General features: G+C 33.4%; 1 protein-coding gene, 1 long non-coding RNA gene and 1 pseudogene across 3 annotated transcripts; 1 reads left to right on the top strand and 2 right to left on the bottom strand.

Annotated features, from left to right (window-relative positions):
• The first annotated feature begins 572 nt into the window (after positions 1–572).
• On the top strand, positions 573–14,522 carry LOC125856387 (uncharacterized). The gene is made up of 3 exons (XR_007445520.1): positions 573–955; positions 4,547–4,648; positions 14,121–14,522. It is a non-coding gene; the product is annotated as an uncharacterized LOC125856387 (long non-coding RNA).
• On the bottom strand, positions 1,107–3,882 carry LOC125856386 (cytochrome P450 81Q32-like; annotated as a pseudogene). Its single transcript, XR_007445519.1, has 2 exons — positions 2,785–3,882; positions 1,107–2,189 (listed from the first exon to the last, which is right to left on the bottom strand). The product of XR_007445519.1 is annotated as a cytochrome P450 81Q32-like (transcript).
• LOC125856385 (cytochrome P450 81Q32-like) lies at positions 5,704–8,136 on the bottom strand. Its single transcript, XM_049535917.1, has 2 exons — positions 7,054–8,136; positions 5,704–6,393 (listed from the first exon to the last, which is right to left on the bottom strand). Exons 1-2 carry the CDS (start codon positions 7,969–7,971, stop codon positions 5,770–5,772), a joined length of 1,542 nt encoding a protein of 513 aa, XP_049391874.1. The 5' UTR covers positions 7,972–8,136; the 3' UTR covers positions 5,704–5,769.
• Positions 14,523–15,556: the final 1,034 nt, after the last annotated feature.

The following is a 15,556-nucleotide window of genomic DNA, read 5'->3' as shown; positions in this document are numbered from 1 at the left end:
ACTTTTGGACCTTTTTCTAACTTGGTCATTCCATTTTTAGCATGAGGAACATTATTTTGCCCCCACATACACAAATTTATCGATTATTGATGAGTAGATGGATCTATTTTAACCATGAAACTAAAATGGTGGCATCTTAAAGCAGCACCATTAGATCATTCAAAGTTTTTCCCACCACTTGTTTAGTATGTCTGGCCCGGCTTTGTTATTCTCCTTGTCCATTATGAAATTTTGTTCCTATCCACTATCCAATCTCATCTTTTAAAGAAAATTATATTTTTGATAATCTAATGCAAGCCTAGATCTATTAGTAGACGATTATATATATAAACATCATGGTTTATAAGTTAGCTAAATTTTTTATTTTGTTATTGAATGAGATTTCTTGAATGAAAACTCTTTTCAATTTGAATTGTATGAGTTATACAAAATGGTTAGTTTACATGGATTTATTTTTCATATTTCTATCATACTTTTTACTAAGGCCGCACTTTAGATTATGTCTTCAATTAATCGAAAAGTTAAAATTCAATTAAAAAAAATGAAAGTTTGGCATCAAAAGAGGTAATTTGTGCAAATTTTCCTTCTTTCGAGAGAATTGATTTTACTTAAAAAGTCTCAAATATCTTTGTGTACGAATTTTTTGCTTAGGAACAAAATTCTATGCATTGTAGAATTTATAGCTAGACCGACTGCTTCAACGACACTTATTCATGAAATCATATTGATATAGTATTAAGAGTCAATTATTGAACCCATAAAAACATTATAACTGGGAATATATTTTTTATCCAAAACTTAAAAAGAAGCAATTTATGCAAATGATCAAATTTAGAGTTGCCCAAAATGTTGCAACTCAGAAGCACAAACGGCAAACCTCCCGCCGGCGTCGAATATCTCTTCGTTTTGCCCAATCGCCAAATCCAGCAGTAGTAATATGAACTTTCTGATCAATGTAAGTTCAATTTCACTTGCATTATACATCTTCGTTTTCGGATTCTGTCCATATATGCGTGTGTTCAACTGTTTATACGTTCTAGACCTCAATGAATTTGTGATTCTTATGAGTTATGTTGATGAATTTTATTTGAAATGAGTTTATGAGATAATAAGTATTAGTTGAGCGACCATACCAGAAATCAAACTCGCTAAACTAGAATCGACTATTCAAAGTTTCAGTCGCGGATTGCCCTATGATATTAGAGACGCTTTGCGATTATTGATAATCTGATGCTAGTTGGTTAGTGTTATACATGCATACTATCTGTTTGATGAAAGTTCGGGTGATAATGCCAGCTCTAAGAATCAATATGCTTTGTTAACAACTGAATCCTCTGCAGTACTATAGTTACTATCATGGAACTTATGTTGTATGGTGTTCCTTATGCTTTGCTATATCTTGCTTCAAAAAATGATTTGCACCTCTTCTTACCTGCACGATTCCTTTTTGTTTTTTCGTATTTGTTATTATAAGGTTTCGTTGCTAAATGATAGAATAAGAAAATTGGATCTTAAAAATGCATAGTTATTCATGTGGAATTATGATGGCGTACATTAGTAGAATCTCATATTTCAGAAAGAAGTTTAACCATGTGTGGTTGTAGAAAACATTTTGCTAATAGCGGCTGAACCTTTGGTGAAATTGTGAATCCAGTGCCTTCGCTCATATCGATGATCTCACTATTGGGCTTATCCCACTCAAAGCATTGAAGAAGTGAGCCTAGTGCCAATCCAATGACATGAATTGCTAGGTTCTCACCAGAGCAACCCCTCCTTCCTGATCCAAACGGAATAAACTTGCAGCCCTCTTTGACACTATCAAAGCCTATAAATCTATCAGGATTGAACTTTTCTGGATCCTCCCATACCTTAGGGTCATGATGTATCCCCCATGCATTCACTAATAGGATTGTTCCACGCAGAACTCGATAGCCTGCAACTTTGCACTCTTCTGATGAAAGGTGAGGCACAAGTAAAGGGGCTGCTGGATGCATCCGCAATGTCTCATTGATGATGCATCTGATGTAAGGAAGTTGAGCCAAATCGGATTCATCAATTAGGCGGTCTTGTCCAACCTGATTGTCAATTTCAGTCTGTGCCGTCTTTAAAATTTCTGGATTGTCAAGCAAGTGTGAAAAAGCCCATTCTAGTGTTACTGCTGAAGTATCTGATCCAGCTTGGAGTAGGATCTGCATGCATAAGAAAACAGAGTGTATAAACTAGTTAACAACATTTAAAGGAACAGTAGATATAGACAGAAGCAAAGACACTCTGTAGGGTCAATGATTTTGGTAGTTCAAATATAGCTTTCATTTCAAGATCTATATCCAGGGTAGGGTAAGGCATATGTAAGTAGAATTATAATAGTCAATATCACCTGCCTATACTATGTACTCCGTCCCGTTCAATTTATTTATACTAGTTTGACTTGACAGAAAGTAAAAGAAAGTAAAGAAGACTTTTGAATCTTGTGTCTAAACATGTCATGTGCTATGTTGAAATTTAAGAGCTGTCAAATTAGGAAAAAGACACTCTTTTTTAAACAAAAAAGAGAAGTAATACAAACAAATTGAAACAAAAGGAGTATATATCAATCTTGGTACGGAAGCATTTAGATTCATCTAATCATGTCTTTTTATCAAGAAACCCCAGCAGAATACCAATTTGTATCAAGTTCCATCTGAAGCTTAACATAGTATTAACTCAAAATAACACAAGCAAAGAAAACAATGAAGATAATCTTCATGTACAAAAAGAAAAAATATAGATGTCTGATAGTCGTACCAGCAGTAGGTTTCTAATTGTTTCATCTGTGTAGTATTCGGGGTCTGTTTTCTGTAAATCTAACAATACTTCCATGATAGTTTTCTTCTTCCCTGCGACAACCTCTGCTGAAGGAAAAGAACCACTGGTCTTTAATCGACGATGCTCGTCTATTTCCTTTCGCATAAAGTTATCTCTCTTCTTCTGTAGTTCCATCATCTTTTCCTCAACACTATGCAATCCAAACCACCTCATAAATGGCAAGAAATCCAAAATATTAGCCTTTGGAGTAGTGTTTATTGTATCCTTTGATATATCCTGGAATAGCATAGCTTCTTTTGAGTTCTCTCCATAGTATCTTTTCCCTGCAATCATTCTCGATATCACGTTGAACGTGAAGTTAAAAAGAGATTATTTCATCTCCACAATTTTTTCCGAATTCTCTATGGAGACTCTAAAGAGTCTATGAATCAGGTAGTTTATTTCATTAGAACGGATGCTTGATAGTGTCTGAATTCTATAGGAAGATAAAACTTCAAGAGTGGAAATTCTTCGAAGATTTCTCCAGTGCTCTCCATAAGAAGACCAAGCGAGGCTAGTAAAATTGTACCCGAAATACTTACCACTGAGAAAATCAGGACGATTGGCAAAGATGATATCGTTTTTAGTAAAACAGTCTTCTGCTACTAAAGGTGATGAAACAAGGAGGACAGGCCGAGAGCCAAATTGAAGAAACACTACTGAACCATAACGATTCGAGACTTTGAATAAAGCCCTATGGAAAGGTTTACTCAATAAGTAGAGATGGCCAATAAAAGGGAGTGTTGGGAATGGGCTAGGTGGAAGGTTTTGTAACTTGTTAAGAAAATGGCGGCTGATGATATAATGAACTAGGAACAGAACTGGGAAATACAGATAAAGACTGTCCATGGATGACCAGAATTGTAGTATTATTTCTGATAATTATCTAGTTTTATTAGCTTGTATTAAGATCTTTGCAGCTTAGACAACAATAAATAAGTGTCATCAAATCTTGGTTTTGTAATCTAAATTGATCAATCTTTGTAGGCTAGGTATTTGTTTAATCCCTAATAATGTAGGTTAGTTGTAGAAATTTATTATTTATAGAAAATTTATCCTTGTAAACAAACAGGAAGGATTTAAATACTAACAAGTAAATATCCAATAAACAGGACCTTGTAATTTATTTAGGCAATTGATGATTGATGACAAATGACAAGACACAATTTTTCTGGATGTACTCTAATTAGGTTCATTTGTCCAGTATCAAATATGCATTGATATATTCAGCGTATATGTATTCAATATCAATATCATCAGTGTATCCAATATCAATTTTATCCGGTGTATCCTTTATCAGTTTCATCCAATTTCATGTATCAAGTATCAAATATACATTGATGTATCCGTGCTTAGATATGTGTATCTGGTATCAAATATGCACTTATACATTCATCAAATAAACCAATATCAAATATGCACTGATGTATTAAGTGTATCTATACACAGATACATATCAATCATTATTTCTAGACATGTAAATATTGTCCCCAAGTAAAATTAAACCAAAATCAGAACTGAATAGTTTATGAAAGTGATACCCTGTGGTTAAATAGTTATAGTAGCATGTTTGCTTAGTTAGGTAATTTTTTCCATTATTGAAACCCATAAAACAATAGATCCAAAATGTTGCAACATCATCTTAAAAATTTAATTTTCAGACAACAATAGCTAAACGGAAGAGATATGGAAAATTGCACAGGTCGACAATGAATCGGAACTCAGAAGCACAATTTTCTTCCTTTTGCTCAATCGCCAAATCCAACAATAGGAGTATGAACAAGGCCTTCACATTCTGATCAAAGTAAGTTCAATTTCACTTGCATTATTCATCTTCATTTTCAGATTCTCTCCATATATGTGTGTTCGAGTGCTTATACCTTCTTGACCTCAATGAATTTATGAGTTATGTTGGTGAAGTTCAATGAATTTTATTTGAAATTCTTGCGGAAACGCCTGGGGTTTACCTTTGCTCAGCTTAATTTTGGTTTTCGTTAATTTCACCCTAAGATATTGATTATACTTTGTAATTTCTCTGCATATTTCTAAGGGGATGGTATAGTACTGAAGAAGTTATAACTCTAATTATTATGTCATGACTCTAATTTCTAAGGGGGCAGTATAGTGCTGAAGAAGTTATAACTCTAATTTCGTTAAATTGTTCGAATTGTGTAATCATCAGTTATTGACATTGGGAAGCGACCCAAAGTGATTTGATTATAATTCAATTCGTGACTTCAAATTTGAATTGCTTTCCTGTTAACCGTGTAAAAGAAGCTTTTGGTAATTGTGCTCCAAGATGAACTATAAATTGCTATTTTCCATTTGGTTACTGTTGTATTTAGAGAGTTGATTTCCCACATAATCCACTCAACTAATTATTATTATCTCATAAAGTCACATCTCTTCTTGATTATTCCAATGTTTTTCAATAAAGAAAATGACTTTCTGAGATAATAAAATTTAGTTATGTGGCCATATTAGTTTGAACTCTCTAAACTAATGACTATTCAACTTTACAGTCATGGATTGCCTTCTAATAATGGGCCTTTGATATTAGAGAAGCTTTGCTATTATTGATAATCTGATACTAGTTGTGAGTGTTAAACATGCATACTATCTGTTTGATGGAAGCTAAGGTGATAATGCCAGCTCCAAGAATCAATATGCTCTGTTAACAACTGAATCCTCTGCAGTACTATAGTTATCATTGTGGAATTTATGCTATGAGGTATTCCTTATGCTTTGTTATATTCTTGCTTCAAAAAATGATTTGCTCTTCTTCCCTCACGATTCCTCTTTGTTTTTTGTACTCAATATTATAAGGTTTCATTGCTGAATGATAGAATAAGAAAATTGGATCTTAAAATTGCTTAGTTATTCATGTGGAAGTAATGGCATACATTATTAGAATCTTGGTTAGGATCAGATTTCAGAAAGAAGTTTAACCATGTCTAGTCGTGGAGAACATTTTGCTAATAGCGGCTGAACCTTTGGTGAAAGTGTGAATCCAGTGCCTTCGCTCATATCGATGATCTCCCTATTGGGCTTATCCCACTCAAAGCATTGAAGAAGTGAGCCTAGTGCCAATCCAATGACATGAATTGCTAGGTTCTCACCAGGGCAACCCCTCCTTCCTGATCCAAATGGAATAAACTTACAGCCCTCTTTGACACCTTCAAAGCCTAAAAATCTATCAGGATTGAACTTTTGTGGCTCCTCCCATACTTTAGGGTCATGATGTATCCCCCATGCATTCACTAATAGGATTGTTCCACGCGGAACTCGATAGCCTGCAACCTTGCACTCTTCTGATGAAAGGTGAGGCACAAATAAAGGGGCTGCTGGATGCATCCGCAATGTCTCATTGATAATGCATCGGATGTATGGAAGTTGAGCCAAATCGGATTCATCAATTAGGCGGTCTTGTCCAACCTGATTGTCAATTTCTGTCTGTGCTGTCTTTAAGATTTCTGGATTGTCAAGCAAGTGTGCAAAAGCCCATTCTAGTGTTACAGCTGAAGTATCTGATCCAGCTTGGAGTAGGACCTGCATGCATAAGAAAACAGAGTGTATAAACTAGTCAACAACAATTGAAGGAACAGTAGATATAGACAGAAGCAAAGACACTTAATAGGGTCAATGATTTTGAAAGTTCCAAGGTAGCTTTCATTTCAAGATCTAGATCCAGGGTAGGGTAGGGAATATGTTAGTAGAATTAAAAAAGTCAATGTAACCTGCCTATAATATGTACTCCCTCTATTTCAATTTGTTTGTCTTAATTTGACTTGACACAGAGTTAAAGAAAGTAAAAAAAAATAATTTGAATCTTGTAGTCTTAAATGTGGTATGTTGGAATTAAACTATTGTCAAATCAGGAAATAATGGTATGTTGGAATTAAACTGTTGTCAAATCAGGAAATAAACATTCTTTTTCGAAACAAACTAAAAAGAAAAGTATTACAAACAAATTGAAACAAAAGGGAGTATATATCAATCTTAGTACAGAACATTTAGATTCATCTAAGCATGTCTTTTTATTAAGAAATACTAGCAGTAGACCAATTTGTGTCCAGTTCAATCTGAAGCTTAACATAGTATAAACTCAAGATAACACAAGCAAAGAAAACAATAAAAATAATCTTCAGAGTGAATCTTCATGTACAAAATTTAAAACAAAAACATATAGATCATGTCTGATAGTCTTACCAACATTAGGTTTCTAATTGTTTCATCTGTGTAGTACTCGGGGTCTGTTTTCTGTAAATCTAACAAGACTTCCATGATAGTTTTCTTCTTCCCTGCCACAACCTCTGCTGAAGGAAAAGAACCATTGGTCTTTAATCGACGATGCTCGTTTATTTCCTTTTGCATAAAGTTATCTCTCTTCTTCTGTAGTTCCATCATCTTCTCCTCAACATCATGCAAACCAAACCACCTCATAAATGGCAAGAAATCCAAAATATTAGCCTTTGGAATTGTTGTTATTGTAGCCTTTGATATATCCTGGAATAGCTTAGCTTCTTTCGAGTTCTCTACTTTCTCTCCATAGTACCTTTTCCCTGCAATCATTCTCGATAGCACATTGAACGTGAAGTTAAAAAGAGATGATTTAATCTCCACAATTTTTTCCGAACTCTCTATGGAGACTCTAAAGAGTCTACGAATCAGGTAGTTTATTTCATCAGAACGGATGCTAGATAGTGTCTGGATTCTATAGGAAGATAAAACTTCAAGAGAGGAAATTCTTCGAAGATTTCTCCAGTGCTCTCCATAGGAAGACCAAGCAAGGCTAGTAAAATTGTACCCGAAATGCTTACCACTAAGAAATTCAGGACGATTGGCAAAGATGATATCATTTTTAGTAAAACATTCTTCCGCTGCTGAAGGTGATGAAACAAGGAGGACAGGACGAGAGCCAAATTGAAGAAACACTACTGAACCATAACGATTCGAGACTTTGAATAAAGCTCTATGGAAAGGTTTACCCAATAAGTAGAGATGGCCAATAAAAGGGAGTACTGGAAATGGGCTAGGGGGAAGATTTTGTAGCTTGTGAAGAAAATGATAGCTGATGATGTAAAGAACAAAGAAGAGAACTGGGAAATACAAATAAAGACTGTCCATGGTTGATCAGAATTAGTATTATGTCTGATAATTATCTAGTTTTATTAGCTTGTATTAAGATCTTAACAGCTTAGACAAGAATAAATAAGTATAATTAGATCTTGGTTTTATACTCTAAATTAAACAAGAAGTATCTTGCAGGCTATAGGTATTTGTTTAATCCCTAATAATGTTGGTTAGTTGTAGAAATTTATTATTTATAGAAAAGTTATCCTTGTAAACAAACAAGAAGGAATTAAATACTAACAAATTAAACATCCTATAAAGAGGACCTTTGAATTTATTTAGGCAATTGATGATTGATGACGAATGGCAAGACGCAATTTTTCTGGATTTACTCTAATTTATTTTCTTGGAGCAATGGCCTTTAATTGAATTTAATATTTTCTTTCTTAACGTTAGTTTACACACAGCTTGTGCTGAAGTGTACGAATATTCGATTTTGGGACCACTATTTAAGTCATAGGAGACTTTTTTGCAAGTTTATCCATTTCGAGAACAATTTTAGACATACTCGTAGTTGAATGTTTGTTGGTATGACTGAACTTCATTCACATATGACCGAAGTGTGCAAGTATATTTGCACATATTTCAGACACATATAGTATATGTTTGACCTAACAGTCTTAAAAACAGTCTTAAACACTTCAGACAATTATTTAGTTGGCATAGTCCATGTTTGAAGTTGGTTTGAATGAAATATATTGCAATTTTTGTTTGATGTTTCGTTTAACGGTCTCAAACTACATATTCTTGATGAAATTATTGACTTCGCGATTGTTACCTTCCTTCCATCAATACATAAATCACCTAAATTTTTTTGGATTGGAATTTAATCCTTGATTTTTCATAGTTAGCATCTGGTTTATTGACTGGTAGGCCATGGTTAATCTACTTGCTTCTTCATCATGATTTCAACGTTGTAATAGTATATTTTATATATATTTGCCACAGCTTACGTTTTCTTCTTTAAACGTTGATTGTTTGTTTGTGTACTGTTACTGGTTGATATATAGGAACCTAATCTATTTAATATTGTACTGCAGAAATCTAGTATAGTTGAAAAACAAACGCACTTGTCCTCTTCCTGTATTTATTGTATTTTATTTCTATTTTGTTCCATTTTTTCTACTCAATTTATTTGAAGGAAGCATGCATCTTACGTGATTGAAAAAAAAGAAAAGTCCTTAATAGATTTAGCTTTTAGTTAACATGGTAGGGACCCCTAACATCACTAGTCATCACTAGTAATAAATGTCAACTTGTCAATATTCATACATAACAGTGAAAAAAATAAAGTCTAACTTGTTTCTTCCCCCCACGCCACCCCTCCCACCACCCCTGCTCATTTTTCATTATGGGAAAGTTAGGGACCTGAATTATTTAGTCATCTAATTTATAAAATGTATATATTGTGTATATTTTACACCAAACATACATGTAGTATACTTATAACGTACATATCCATATAATGCGTATGTAGTGTATATTTTTATCATATTGATAAATTAGTTGGTATAGCGATATATTTGGTAAGAAAGTGTTTTTTTTATTAAGGCTAAAATAATCCTCACATTAAATCTCAATCATACGAAAAGTAAGGCAAAAAAAGTTACCAAGTTAAATTAATACCAGGAGAAAGTATAAGGAGCTAATAAGTTTTATGCAAAAAATGATCTCTCTCTTCATATGTTATTATAAGTTTATATATCTTATGTTTAATTAATTCAACAACCTCCCCAACTATTGAGTAGACTTCGTTTGTGAATAGTTGATGATTACTAACTTGCCAGCATTTACTGCAAGTATTATTTACAAGAAAAATGAATTATAAATCTACCGCGTACCTTCATAAAGTAGGGATAAGGATTAACGTTTGCGTATATTTTTATCAGATTCCACTCGTAAGATTGTACTAATATGGTCATGTGGTCCTGATTGGCTTAACTTCTTCTGTATGGGTTTATGTGATCTTGACATGATTGTTAGAATTGTTATTTTGTATTAGGCTGTTTTATAATTATTGAGTGGGGAATCTTAGTTGGTTGGCTAGGATTTATAAGGATGATGTTAAATTTATTTTGTATTTGATTGAATAAATTAGTCTTGAGATTATAATTTTAAAACTATAATCAATTAGTTCACAAACCAAACGACCCCGTCTTTTCATACATGGGATAGACATTGTAATTTATTTTTTTGATTAGTCAGTATAAAGAAGTTTGCTAATGTTTTTTATTTTATTTTTGTATCTCATCCTATAGAAATATATGGTTGGCCGGCAATACTTCGAATAGCCCGATAAAAATTAGAGTATTTTTATGATTATCAGTTAGCTTTGAAGGTTAGTTAACCAAATAAATTATTTAATTTTAGTGAATAGAAATAAATTTTCGTTTTAAAAAATTTTACGCAACGTTAAAAAATTACTTCACACATTTTTTTAACCCTCCGGATCTTACCCAACCCCAAATGAAAAAAAAAAAGAAACCTCAATTCCTCATCTACTCACTCATAAAACGGGTTTGGGTTGAATCCTAATAAAGAAAATGGGTGAGATCATTCTGTAAAGTTACGTGATAGAATTTAAAAATTAGTTCTAGGTAATACTTTTTTAAAAATTTAATCTATCAAGATATATACACCATCTATCTATTAAACATGAGGGTGCATATACACCATTTTGTTTAATAAGGAGTATATTCACTTTAAATAATAAAATTGAACATATTTTTGCCCCTTTTACCATTTAAAAATAACTTTGATATAAACCGAACGAATAAAGGAATAAAATAGAAAAATAATTAAGAAGTATATTTTTAAAAAAATATTTTTTGAGTACGACAGATTCGAAGCAATTAACTTATAAATTAAGTATAAACATAAGCCTAACATCCCCAAATCATGTATATATAGTTTAATATTCTACCCTAATCACCGTCGGACGACAATCTTTGGATAATTCTCGAGGGAGGAACAGTAGTTTGGTTTTGTTTTAATAATTTTAAAATCTATTTTTTCTTTCTTAGTTCCACTTTAACAGCGTTCATTCATTATCCCCAAATCACCTCCATTATCCCCAAATCAAGTTCATCTTTTCGTAGTATCCTTACAATCAAAGTCTCTTCCCCCTCAAATCCTTATAATCAACAATTTTTGCTTGATTTTCGGAGATTATTTGTGGTTTGGATTCATCAGGTATCTTTTAATTCCCATTTTTTTTCTCTTTTTTCATTGAAGTTTTTATATAGATATACGTTTATGCTTTGTTTTCAATATTACAATGTCGGAAACCAATACTCCTAGGAGGGTCACAAGAGATACACATTATTCTGATAATTGCTTGGAAGGAATACCCTCGTTTGATTTGTGTATAACCCAAATGCAATCACAAATTTCATGATAGAGAAGCAATCAAAGTTTCACAATAAACCTATAAGTTAACTTTGAATGATGAATCAGAAAGGGCTGGTTCTTCTAAGAGGAAAGAAGGTTCAACTCTAACAATGGATGAAACAAAAACTAACAAGAGGAGAAAAGTCAAAGATGTCGTTTCTGGTAGGAGTGGAAAACATGTAGTTAATGAAGAATAAGAAGAAGGGAGGGAAGAAAAACTACCAAAAACATCTTTGACTTTTCTCTTCTTGTCAGTTTTGGATTCATCCACTGTTAGAGTTGAACCTTCTTTCCTTTTAGAACAACCAATCCTTTTTGATTCATCATTCAAATTCAACGTTATAGGTTTATTGTGAAACTTTGATTGCTTCTCTATCTCCATCGCAACAATGGAGGCTGAAATTTGTGATTGCATTTGAGTTATACGCAAATCAAACGAGGGTATTCCTTCCAAGCAATTATCGGAATAATGGGTACCTCTTGTGACCCTCCTAGGAGTATTGATTTCCGACATGGTAATATTGAAAACAACCTTCAACTTCAACCCTAAAAATATAGCATAAACGTATATCTATATAAAACCTTCAATGAAAAAAACGGGAATTAGAAGAAACCTGATGAATCTAAACCACAAATAACCTTAGAAAATCAAGCAAAAATCGTTGATTATAAGGATTTGAGGGGGGAAGAGACTGTGATTGTAAGGATACTACAAAGAGATGAACTTGATTTGGGATAATGAATGAATGCTGTGAAAGTGGAACGAACTAGTGAAGAGAAAAAGTGGGGAATTTTTTGTTATGCGTGTAAAGTGTTATTTGCTATTTAATAATTAAATATATTCAGAAAAAATAAATAAAGTATACTATAGCTATATTAATTTAATATATAATGGAGTTTGCCATTTTCGAAAATGAGCCACTGTCCACTCCATTGTCTCCGCTGAGGTGTCTGCCAAATAGCATATCAAATTGGTAAAAATGATTATTGATTATCAATTGTTTTAATTCTTATCATCATAATAATACTTGTTATGAAATTATCTGTATAATTACTCAGGATTTGTTTCTCATTGCTGTAGTAAAAATCACTATTATGGTTCTTTCTCTGTTTTCTTGTTGATTATGTAAGATATGACTCAGTAATAAATATTGGCAAAGATAATATCAGTCTTTATATAAGTATTACTCTCTTAGTTTCAATTTGTTTGTCTTACTTTCTTTTTAGTAAAAGGATGTTTCTTTCCAAATTTGGTAAAGTTCCAACATCCACGTGATATATTTAAGATCACAAGATTAAATGTGATTTTTGTACATTATACATATCTTTAGTTTAACCCCGACCATTATGTATCCCTAGACGGCTAGACCCTATTTTGTGGGATTACACTAGATATATTGTTGTTATTGTTGTTGAAGTTCCCAAGATTCACAAGTCATTCTTTAAACTTTGTGTCCAATCAAACTAAGACAAATAAATTGAATTGAGGGAGTACTATGCTGCTCAAGGTGATGAAACAAGGGAGGACAGGATTAGAATCATAAGGTAGAAAGATCACCACGCCATAACGATTTGAGGCTTTGAGTTAGGCTATGTGGAAAGCACGCAAGCTAGCCTGGGCACCACAAAGTCGTTTTTTTAATTAAAAAAATAAGGCTTTGTGGAAAGATTTACCTAACAGGTAGAAGGAAGGTTTAATAGCTTGTGAAGAAAATGGTGTTTGATGATAAAAAGAACAAAGAACAGCACTAGGAAGTAGAGATGAAGACTGTTCATTCAGAAAGGATAAAGATGATCAGTATTATGTCTGATAATTTATCTAGATTTGACTATGCTAGATTGAATTAATTAAGTATGCATCTAACTTATGTTAGCTAAATTAAGCAACAAGTCTTTTTTAGGCCAGGTAGTTGTTTAATCCATGATCATTTTGGTTAGTTGTCAAGACTTAGCTCTTTTTGTAAGCTGGCCTTACTGAGCTTAACAAGAAGAAATTAAAGTAGATCCTTACTGGACGAATTAAATTAGATACTAACAAAGTGAACCTCCCCGAAATAGGGCCGCCCTTGAATTGATTGTGTCAGTGATTAGTTATTGACGCAGGGAAAGACGTAAGGCTATTTGGATCTTTAGGAGCAATGACATTTTCTTGCTTTTACGTTTTGATTTAGACGTTTTATATATATGGTATATGATACATCTTACAGTTTCTCTCTTTAAACCTTTATTGTTTGTTTGTGTATTGTCACTTGTTGATAGGAACGTCATCCATTTAATATGAAACAGCTGAAATCAAGGTCTGCTGAAAACTGATTTCACTTGGCTTTTCCAGTAGTATTGTTTGTCTTATCTCCCCTTTTTTCTTGACCAAATTCTTGTTAAGGAAAGTATTTATCTTATAGAAACATTCTAAATAAGCTTAGCGTGAGGGCCATTACATTAAGGACTTACTGACAATTACTTAGCTCTTATTTGCTTTAGAAGAAGTTTAACAGGAGAGATACGCCTAGCCAGATATGCAAATCCTGCTGTTAAGCAAAGGCCTAAGAACCATTTGATTTATACTCTGTCAGTGCAAACTTGCTGACTCTGAGTACAACCGGTGATTATAAACAATTGTACAAGTACCATGTCACTCACTATTAATTTAAAGGGATGAGAAATTAGGAAGGAACACCTTAAACTTTCACATGAAAGATCACTGTGACTAATCTTTTTGCACTCTTTTTTGGTTTTACTTTTTGCCTGACCAGTCTGAGTACTAGACAGAAGAAAGCAAATCAAATTTGAGAAAGAAGAGGCACAGTAGTTGGTCGAGGACGAAAATCAAACTTATGATTATCTTATATTCATGTGGTCAAGAAGTCGCAATTCAAACTGTGAAGTCAAGAGTTTGGATCTAAATGGCTTCTTGGTCACGTTAATACACTTGGCTACCTTTGTCGTCTATTATCATGTGAAACAGTTCTGGTATTTGCTGTCCAAGATGCATTATAAATTGCTGTGATCATTTGGTCAACGTTGCCTATGCTACTCCTGAACTAATTAGCGATTCAATTTAGTAAATTCACGGATTCTCTTCTGATAACGGGCTCTTGATGTTAAAGATGCTTTATTATCCATGGCTTGATACTGGTAGATGAGTCTTTTGAGTATATAGGTACTTGTTGTATACAAGGTTTAAAACTTGGTAAAGTTGTCTCCATGTGACCTATAGGTCACAGATTCGAGCCGTGTAAGCAGCCACTAATGCTTGCATTAGGATAGGTTGTCTACATCACATCCCTTGGGGTTCAGCCTTCCCCAGATCCTGCTAACGCAGGATGCTTTGTACATGGGCTGCCCTTTTATCCTTTGTCAACATACGGACACTTGCAGTATTATGGTTACTTTCATGTCATTCCTTCCATATGGAGTTCCATAAACTACTATTTTAATGCTTAATAAATTGGAGTTCATTGTCATTTCTTGTTTGGTTGTCTTTGGTGTACAATATTTACACAGAACAGAGCATAGGCTATAGTTGGTGATCTAGGAACTGAATCCACTCCACAAAGATGTTCCTTTGTTATCTCTACTTTGTGCAGGTACAAACTATTTTGTGCATGAAAATTTTGCCACCATCTGTCACTGTTTCTCATACTTGTCATAATATTTCCTCACCAACTCACTAGAACGAAAGAATAAAGAAGTTGGAATCTGAAAATGCTTTTTCTCTTGGAAATGATGTGGTAAAATTATGGATAGAATTATAGTTCAGAAAGAAGTTTGATCATATTTGATCGTGGACGTGGAGAACATTTTGCCAATAGAGGCTGAACCTTTTGTGAATGCAGTTCCTTTGCACATATCAATGTTCCGCGGTTGGGATTTTCCAACTCAAAGCATTGATAGCCTGCAACTTCACACTCTTCTGATGAAAAGTGAGGTGCTCATTGATGATGCATCCGATGTAAGGAAGTTGAGCCAAACCATATTCATTAGTTAGGCGGTCTTGTCCAATGAGTTTGAAAGATACAATATCCAGGATAAGGTATAAGTAGTCAATATTAACTGCCTATACTATGTAGTAATCTTGGTAAGTAACAATCTAAACATGTCGTTCTATCAAAAATCTTACTGATAGTACCAGTAAAGAAAATGTATATTCTTAAGAATAGAACTTCTGGTGATAAAAAGATCTTTTCAC

This window comes from Solanum stenotomum, chromosome 2, assembly GCF_019186545.1.
Source record: "Solanum stenotomum isolate F172 chromosome 2, ASM1918654v1, whole genome shotgun sequence".
Classification (NCBI taxonomy): Eukaryota; Viridiplantae; Streptophyta; class Magnoliopsida; order Solanales; family Solanaceae; genus Solanum; species Solanum stenotomum.
The sequence above is the reverse complement of the archived record's forward strand: the minus strand, read 5'-3'. Positions and strand labels throughout refer to the sequence as shown.